Below are 9,661 nucleotides of genomic sequence, written 5' to 3'. Positions count from 1 at the left end.
AACAAATCCACAAATATTAGAGGACAAGACCTTCAGTGTCCTCAGTGGCATCTACAGTCATGTTTACATACATGGACTTTGTTTTATGTCCTATGTAGCTTCTTATATCATCATCATGTCAACTTATTGTCGTTGTCAATATTTGACTTTAGTCTAGTTGTTGGAAAACGTGTCATTACTGACTGTCTTCTTCTGTGAACCACGATTACTTAAGAAGATTACTTATACAATTTTATGGTTAAATATTAATATTTGTGTATTCTTCATCTTTAATATTTATATGAATTTAATTTTTACTGTTTGATCTTTGGGATTTTTCAAGTGATAAACAGCTGTGAAATTATGTCTAAACACTGTATATATCACATCTTACGTCCAGTTGACTGGTGAATTATATTTCCAAATTATAAAATAGCAAAACATTTTCATTTAAAAAATAGTTAACATAGTAAACATATTGGGGGGGGGTTATGCCAGACTGCTGTGCATGTTCACTCACTTTACTATCCAACAAACTGCCCACTGAACCAAACAACGCTGCCAACCGTCACGTTTTTTCAATCACAGTGACTGAACAACAGTAACCTGAGGTCTGACAGAGAAGATAGAAAACACATTTTCTCCATCCAACCACTTTGTTCTCAGTTCTCACTCAACAATGAACATGTCTTTTATCTTTAAAAGACAACAAATCAAAACTAAGGTACAACAGGAAGAGCAGGAGAGTCTTGACAAGACAAAGCTTTAGTCTTTTTTTATCTGCAGTGGAAAATAAGTTTCAGTATTTTATTGAAAGTAAGCAATAAATAATACTGTGATAAAAATAGTTTATAAGTACTCAGACTGTACATCATTGTTACAAGATCAGAAGATTCAACGGGAAGAGCAGGAAATAAAACAACAGCAACATGATTTGCATTGTGCATAAATGACTAAAAATCACAAACAGAAAGAAACAAATCTCTACTGAAGCGTCGACTACATGAAGGGTGAAAAGAAAAAAAAAAACTCTTCGGTTCCTTCTCGTTAGCGTGGAAGCTAACGGAGGAACCTGTGTTGTGAGCGGTGACGAACTTAGACATGAGGAACAAACGAGGGAGGGGGGAGGAGGGAGGAGGAAGGGGGGGCTTTTACTCTGAAAGTATAACTGACGAAACACAACGTGAATGAGTAATAATAAATAAGAACAGAAGACAAGAGAGAGAGGAGTTAAGAAACAATAAGGCTTGATATGAAGTCTTCGTACAAAGTGTTTTTTTGTTGTTTTTTTTAAAAAAAAGGTTTTTTGTGGGTGGATCTCGCCGCCTTGAGGGTCATCTAGTCACAGCGGGGATCGACTGAGGCCTCGGTGAAGTTGGTCCATCGTAGGAGATGCCGCACTTTGGACTCATCTGTACGTTTTGACGTCATCCGGTACGAGTGAGTCTGTCGGTGCGTTCCTCCAGAGGTGAGGGAGGAGGAGGAGGAGGAGGGAGGGGAGGGGGGGGGTTTGTTTTTGTTAAAGGGACGAGCCGGGTGTGGCGGGGAGGTGATAAAGTGTTTCGGCATGCAAGGTCAACTAGAGAGAACCTGGAATTCTGTTTTCACTCGCGTCCGAAAGAAGTAGCCCTCTGTTCTGTGTGTGTGTGTTTGTTTTTGTTTTGCTACTGATATATATATGGCTTTTAATTCTTTAATTCAAGAGTTTCATTTTGGTATCGCAGATATGGAAAATAAAGAAGAGAGAGAGAGAAAAAAGAGGAAAATATACTGTGTTTCACATGATATCTGTCGTGTCACCATCACCTGGGCTTGCCAGCAGTTATTTTTTTTTAACGGTGATGGATGACTCACAGTGTTGAGCAGTTTGTGAAACAGTCCAGCAAATTTGTCTGATATTCACACACACACACACACACACACACACACACACACACACACACATCCATTGACCTAGATAAGAGCTGCATTTACACAAAATCACAAGTCATAAGCTACAAAAAAAAAAAAAAAAAAAATTACAACAGTTAAAAATGGCAAAGGATATAGAATTAAGTTATATCACATATGAAAGTCACTTGAGCAAAAAAAAAAAAAAAAAATTCATTGATTAGAATTCAAATCAAAGAAAGGAAAACAAACATCTGGTCAATAGAATCAGGATTATAAAAAAGATTAGATAAAATGTCTGTTGGTAGAAATATACAAACTCCAGACAATTGAAACATTCAGTTACATACATCTGAGAGCTGAGCTTAATGCGGGCACAGTGGGGAAATGATGCTTTTTTAAAAAGGGGGGGGTTGATTAAGGGGATAGAGGCAAAAAAAAAAGGATTACATAGTAATTCTAAAATCAATTAAATGTCCCATTGGTTTACATAAATATAATAACAAATGTAGATAAATCTAGAAAGTTTCCTTTAGGGATACTGAGATTGGTGAGTAAGTTCTTTCTCTGTGATGACGACCAAAAAAAAAAACAAAAAAAACATCTTTTTAGTGTCCTTGCAAGTCATTTCAGTTCATCATCCTGGTCTTGAACGCAGGGAATTCCCCTTCATCTTCTGACCAGCGGTTACCTATAGAAATAATGAGGATAAACTGAGAAAAGGGGAAGAGAGGAGAGATGAACGAGACACAAGAGGAGGGAAGCAGGACAGAAGCCGGGGGATGGATGGATGGATGGATGGATGGATGGATGGATGGAGGGAGGAGAAACAAAGGGAAAGAAGAAGAGGAGGAGGAGGAGGAGAGGCGTAAAACGTGCGTTATTAGAGCGAGAACTAGAACACGAGAAAGCTGCGTTTCTGCTTTGGAAAGAGAGGAGGCAGTGAGGTCTGCAGTGAGGTAAACGTGCGTTTTGTGTGATCTTACCGTTGTGTGTTAACAAGAGTAGGTCCTGACTGTGGCAGTGTCCAGCCTCTGTATAGACTGACTTCCTGCGTTTCCATGGCGGCAGAAAATCACATGCAAAGACATGCCGTTAGTCGTCACAGCATCATAATCAAAAACGGCAAAGCAGATTCAAGCCATTCGAGAAGAATTTAAGAGTAACACGGAGAAGTTCTAGCAGCGATGACGGAGCGTATCACACATGCACACGCGGAGATGTTTTCTTCCTCTGCTTACCGTCCATCGGGCTCCTCTTTGGCTGCGTGGAGGGAGATGCCGCGCCGCTGCTGGTCACTCTGAAGTTGGCAGGCAGGGTATCTGATGCGCCCAAAGACATCCCCCTCATGTCTTTGGGCCTGAACTTCTTCCTCCATGAAGGAGCGCGCCGGAAGTTCTTATCGTCATCCTGGGAGAGAGAGGAGGATGGAGAGTTTCAAACATTATTTATCACTCAGTTTGTGTTACGAGTGTGTGTGTGTGTGTGTGTGTGTGTGTGTGTGTGTGTGTGTGTGTCACCTCTTCCATCCTCCTGTCCGTGCCCATCGCCAGCAGACTGTTGTATTCACGCTCCAGAGTGGCTCTGGCCTGTAAGAGACAAGAGGAGGAAAAACACAGATCGAGTTAAATAATATCAGACATTAATCCCTTTGAGGTGAAATATGTAAACATCACACAGATCAACACACACTGACTCTCAGTCTGAAACCTTTTAATGAACACATCACACAGTTTAAGCTGAAACAGTAAAACTAGTTTTACTACACTGACATCTTTTATCACATCTAGTCTTACCTCCACAGGCTGATATTATATTATATTATATTATATTATATTATATTATATTATATTATATTATATTATATTATATTATATTATATTATATTATTTGATTTGATTTGCGTAGATCTTGACAATCATTTGTTTCAGTTATTTCTTGAATACTGCAGGTGTTCCTTGTTATATTTGACATATTTTATTGTCCATTTAGTCACTTATACTTGTGAATGAAGTGCTGTTTGAGTCTATTATTATTGCACTATTAATAGAGGATGTTTTCATGCTAATTAAAGTATTTCCATCCACTGTTTTTATGCGTGTTTTCATTAAAAAATAAATAAATAAAATAAATACAATAATAATAAAAATTAAAACCCTGAGTGGAGACATGGGGAAGTTTTTCCTCTTGTCTGAGGTGGAATTAATGGACTTAGTGAATAAATGATGACATCATGAATCATGTGACTTAAACGTCACTGAAGAGCTGAAAACATCAGATGTGTGTGGAGCGATGATGAGGAGGCTGTAACCTTCCTCATATGAATACATGAAACTAACAGAAATGTCATATTTCCATCATGTTTTCCATCGTTTAAACTTTGCAGCTCTTTTAATGACGTCATCTTGTGTCTTCTGTCCAACTGGAGACTTTGGCGCCACCAACTATTAATTACAGTATAACAGTAAGTGGATGTAAACACACATTCATTTGTGTTTTCTTCAGTCAACAATCATAAAGAACTCTTCCATCTCTCCTCACAGGGCAAATATTTGATGGGACTTGATTGACTGCTGCTGGTTTTGCTGTTGAACAGACGACCAGCCTTCAGTTCGACTCCTCCATAAAAAAACAAGGTCATCAAAATTCCTTCCACTGATCAGACGGAGACGTTTAACCAGCCTCAAACTGAATGAATTCTTTTAGAATGAGTCATAAACATCTTTATCCTGACTCAACACCTGTTCTGATCATCAAGAGGAACTGAAGGCTCGGTGTAAATGGTGTGTGTGTGTGTGCACCTGTGTGTTCTGTGTGGGGATCTGCAGCAGGAGGGCCAGAGCGTTGTGATCGAAGGTCTCGTCCAGGGACAGCAGAGCTCCGTGGACTCCGCTCTCGTAAAGGTTGCTGCTGTACTCCTTCAGCCCGATGGCCTGAACCCAGCTGATCACGCGCTCGTTACTCCACACCAGCACGTCTGCGTTAAAGAACACAACTCCAGCTTTAATGCAACTCACAGATGGTGTACGATAAAAGATCTAATATAAGTCATCTGGACGGACGTGTATTGATACATGTCATGTTTCTAGTCGTATTGATTAATCAGCAGGATGTTTGTTACCGTTAAGCTCCAGCTGAGACTCTTCTCTCTTCCTCTCCAGCTCCATCCTGTCATAGTTGAGCCTCCTCAGACACATGACTCCACACTGAAAACTGTTCCTGTTGCACAAACACACACACACACACACACACACACACAGTTGTTTATTGTTTATTTGGAAGCCTATTAGTTACCTGATTGTGTCTAACAGGACAGCAGTAGAGCTCTATAAGTCAGTGATGATAATAAAAAGATGTTAACCTGTGGAAGCTGTCCACCATTTTCAGCTGTCCCCTCAGGTCTTTCTTGGTGAGGTGGTCCAGCATGCGGGCGTCCACCAGGGACTCCATGAAGTAAGAGCGGTACTGCGGCAGACCCAGACTGGGCAGCCACTCGTTACCGATCCACTCGTGGTTCATGTCTCCGTACGCCAACGTCTGCGGTCAGAAAACACGAGGTTTAACTGGCGTCTGTGTTCATGTAGAAAGGTTGGGAAGTTTTGTTCATATATAAAGAAACTACTCCAGGATACTGATGATCAGCACTAACACCAACAAAGATGTGACATGTAAAGCAGCTTATTGACACTTTTATCAACATACACGACGGTGATTTGACTATTATTTAATATCTAGTTCATATTTTCTTATATTTGTAATTTTTAGGAGGGTTTTAAACATATAAAGTAAACTTTCACACTAATTCCTCTGTATGATAATAAAGATCAACTCTTCATAACTAAAGATCCCAGTCAGATTATTGATTAATGGTGTTGAGTCTATTACACTACTCTGTCTGTCACAGCTGCCCAATTATAATTATAATACAAATTAGATCAATTTACAAATAAGTAATTTCCAATTACGTAAACTTAAACACACGAGAATTCAATTACACATATTAGTTAACTGCTTAAAATTGTATTAAATTAATTAAGAATCTTTTATTTATCAAGAATCATTTAGGTTACTTATAAACCTTTGACTTGAAGTGTAGAAACAAAGCAAAGTAAGTAAGATAATACTTGTTTGTCCAATAAAATAATGATCTTTATCTTATTGTAACAGGCGACACTGAAGTCGGACTGATCAGGGCTCGTACATGTTGTTGCGTAACGTCTCTTTAAACAATAGTCTGCAGAGCTGTTGGTTAACTCTTCAAACACTAACTGTGGTTTTAACACAGGAAACTGATTCACTGCACAGTAACCGCGAGTGACGAAACCTGTGATAAACCAGTCACCACACGTTTCCTCCTGAAACCTCGACGCTGCTCTTCAGCTCAACCATCACGTTAACATCCAATTAAGACTGAAACTTTACTGAATGTTCTGATAGAAATAATACGGAGGTGTCTGAAAACCAAACAGATGTAGACGCCGAACATCAAGTCTGTCATTGAATGTAATCAAACTCAAATTGAATAGATATGATGTCATATTGTCAATACACTGAATTTTAATCCAACTCTGTGATCTCTACCATCCATCAGTCCACCTGCAACACCAGCAGACGTCTAATCTTAACTAATAATGCTTACAGTCTGCATTTTTAAAACATACATTATGTATAAAACACTGATAAATTCAGCCTCTGATCACGTTCAAGATCATCTCATCACCAGGTGTGAACTGGATCTGATTCTATTATTGTAAATGATGATTATTTGTTTTATATTTTAGATGATTTTCTTGGCTTTAAACCATAATTTGATTTGTTTATTTGTGTAAATATACATATTTTTTTGCCTGTGCTTCAGCTTGACTGATGTCTGTACCATTATGTGTGTGTTCAGGTATAAAACCTTGTTCTGGGTTGTTTCCTGCTGCTGGTTCAGACTTTGTTCTGACTACAGTGGAAACTGCTCATATGGATCAAAAATCATTCCTATAAAAATGCTGTTTAAATAATATGCTTATAGTGATCAAGCAGTCTGCTTACAGTGGTCATTTTGGGCCTTTTCATACATGACAACATATGGAATTTTTTTACTTTACTCCCATGATACATGTATGATGTTTACTGAACGGCTGCAGCACTATTGCTGTTGTCTGTTTCATTACTTTATATTCATATTATAAATATACAAATATCAACTAGACTGTAATCTGCATGAGAAATAAAGAGAAAAATGATGATCAACCACTTATAGTGATCAATTGGACCCAGACAGACGTGATCACTATAAGCAGTTTCCTCTGTACTAACAACAGAAAACAGAGACTCATTATTTCAGCTGTTTTTTCTGTATTTGGAAAGAATCCAAATTCAAATGTCTCTAAAGTATGAATGAGTCAAACTGGACCAGTCCAGACATGCGTGTTGTAAATGCAGCCTTGGTGGTGATACAGAGGGGAAACTGTGGCATCGCCTCTACGAGATACTTCAAACAAAAGAAGAATGAACACTGAGTAAAAGGTGGTGTTAGGAGTAGTAGCGCTAAGACAGTGAGCTGAGGTGGGGGTGGGGGGTTATGGGGGGGAATGTGTGCAAACCTGGGCCCAGCTGCCCTCGTCATCCTCCTGGTGTTAGCATGGTTAGAGTGAGCATGGTGAGAAGAAAAGAAAGGCGGGGGTTAGTGAGGCAGCAGTGCTGGTTAGAGCAGCTTACTGTGGAAACATAAAATTCAAACAACGAGCCGGACAAATTAATAGTGAGGTATCAACGAGGAAATAAAAAAAACAGGGGACAAAACAACAAGAAACACACTGTAGGAGTGGGCGATATAGATATAATCTTCTATTATGGTATATTAATTTACTATTTCATCACATCTATGCAAAAATCACATAAAAATCCACTTTTCCAATAAAACAGACCTGCAAATTGATTTGCAAAATTGCCAAAATTGTTCTAAGTAGAAGATAGATAGATATCATCATATTGCCCAACCCTGATATATTACACTGTTCTAGAAACATCTGTACTAAGTTAATAATTCCTTCAGGCTTGTTCTCTCTGGCTGCTATTTCAGATAGCTTGTTCAAAAACAGAAAAACAAAGTGCGGTGATGTGAGCAGCAGGGTTTCACTAATTAATCATACAGCACTAACACACACACACACACACAAAACACTAGCTACTGTAAAGCAAACACACACAAACAGGATGTATAAAGGAAGAGAAAACTACTGATACCAACTAGGACAAAAAAAATCACAAACTAGTGGAGAGACAAAGGTCTTGTTCCAAGTTGCCCTTTAAGCCTTTAAGTAATTATCTTAAATTAACACTGGATCACAATAAAGTGTCAAAATTAACATCTGCATGTAATGGAGTGAGAAGCCCTCTGAGCAACTTGGAACGAGCCCCCCCCGACGGTCACCGCAGATGCGAGAAGCCACCAGTGTCCAGCCAATCAGGGTCGACTAACCGTGGGAGGTGTGGCTGCCAAACTTTCCATTTCTTCATGTGTGACCCAAACGTTTCCTGTGGTCTGATCATTTGACACACACCCCACCCCCAATCACAAGTGAGTCAAGTGTGCAAAGAGGGGGAAGAAGTGATGACAGACAGACAGACAGAAGGAGAAGAGCGGGATGGAAAAAAAGAAAAAGATCAAGAAGCGTTTCTTTAATTATTATTGTTATTGTTGTTAGGAAATAAATCAAGTCGTTAAAATGTTAATCAGTAACATGCTCGATCAGACCGAGAAGGGTTTGACAACAGTATCTGCATTCAGGTGACAGTCAGCTATGTGTGTATCCTGTGTGCTGCGTGTTTGTCCGCTTTGTTATTCCAAACGTTACCGTTCTGGAGGTGGGCGGGGCAGAAGGGCTGGTGAGCGACATGATTTCCTGGATGGCCAGGCGAAGTTTTAGACGATGTAACGGGTTGCTGATGCCGATCTCCCTTTGGATCTCCGTGTCCGATAACGCCGACATGATGGCTCCGCTCTTCACGTTGGCGCGACATGCGGCCACGTACCACGCCGGCATGCCCACCCACAGCTGGTGGAGAGGAGGGTATCATCAGTTAAACGCTAACGGACGTGTTACTGGTTTGAATGGTTTTCGGATCGTTTGTGTCAAGTGTTGTACCTCCAGCCAAACCACAACGGTTGGTCCGTCCCACTGGGCGAACGGCAGGCCCTGCCTGCGAGCCTCCTCCAGTAATTCATGCCTAACACACAATAAAGGTATTTAAGCCACGATGCAATAAGAGTTCACTCACCCAAGAACCCCCACATACATACACCGTCACATACCCAGATCCACAGACCCACGAAAACTCCCACATTCCCACGTTTGAGCACATAAACAAACCCAACCAATGACATCAGCTGACATGCACGTTCAGAACAGACAGCAGGAGTCTGAGAGAAAACAAAGAAGAAGAAGAAACCCCAGGAAGACTCAAACACAGACACAGTCATCTGGAAAACCTTTGGCAGAAAGTCCTTGTTTAAAGGTTTTAGCAAAAATATTGGCCTGTAATGACCACAAGAGTTTGTCAAAACCTCCTCAGCCTATCCAGGTTCAACCAGATGGCTCTTTGGTTAAGCTTCTGGGAGTTGACTGGCGGTCTTAACCAGGTCTTCAGGACTGAGTTTTCTCCAAGAACCAGTGCTTTAAGAGTCCACTTAGTATAGAAGCATTCCTCTACAACCGTAGGGGACATTGACATGCATAGAGGTAAGTATTTAGGACAGGAAAACCTTTCTAAATATCATACAGTCATTTCATGCACATTC

General features: G+C 40.1%; 1 protein-coding gene across 7 annotated transcripts in view; it reads right to left on the bottom strand.

The window, feature by feature from the left end:
* Positions 1-772: 772 nt before the first annotated feature.
* Positions 773-9,661, bottom strand: part of ppfia1 (PTPRF interacting protein alpha 1) — a 42,964-nt gene continuing 34,075 nt past the window's right edge. For 2 of the 7 annotated variants that reach the window (XM_042407777.1, XM_042408011.1), the window contains 10 exons: positions 9,009-9,090; positions 8,718-8,918; positions 8,342-8,404; positions 7,464-7,490; positions 5,231-5,406; positions 4,991-5,088; positions 4,671-4,846; positions 3,390-3,458; positions 3,111-3,279; positions 773-2,560 (listed from right to left, as the gene is read on the bottom strand). In XM_042407777.1, coding sequence (XP_042263711.1) covers positions 2,499-2,560; positions 3,111-3,279; positions 3,390-3,458; positions 4,671-4,846; positions 4,991-5,088; positions 5,231-5,406; positions 7,464-7,490; positions 8,342-8,404; positions 8,718-8,918; positions 9,009-9,090 — 1,123 coding nt within the window. In that variant the 3' untranslated portion in view covers positions 773-2,498. Of the gene's footprint in view, positions 2,583-2,855; positions 2,921-3,110; positions 3,280-3,389; positions 3,459-4,670; positions 4,847-4,990; positions 5,089-5,230; positions 5,407-7,463; positions 7,491-8,341; positions 8,405-8,717; positions 8,919-9,008; positions 9,091-9,661 lie in introns of all 7 variants that reach the window. The other 5 variants (XM_042407863.1, XM_042407933.1, XM_042408092.1 and 2 more) reach the window with 5 other exon arrangements.

This window comes from Thunnus maccoyii, chromosome 1 (assembly GCF_910596095.1).
Source record: "Thunnus maccoyii chromosome 1, fThuMac1.1, whole genome shotgun sequence".
Taxonomy (NCBI): domain Eukaryota; kingdom Metazoa; phylum Chordata; class Actinopteri; order Scombriformes; family Scombridae; genus Thunnus; species Thunnus maccoyii.
This window is presented reverse-complemented; position numbering and strand designations above follow the sequence as displayed.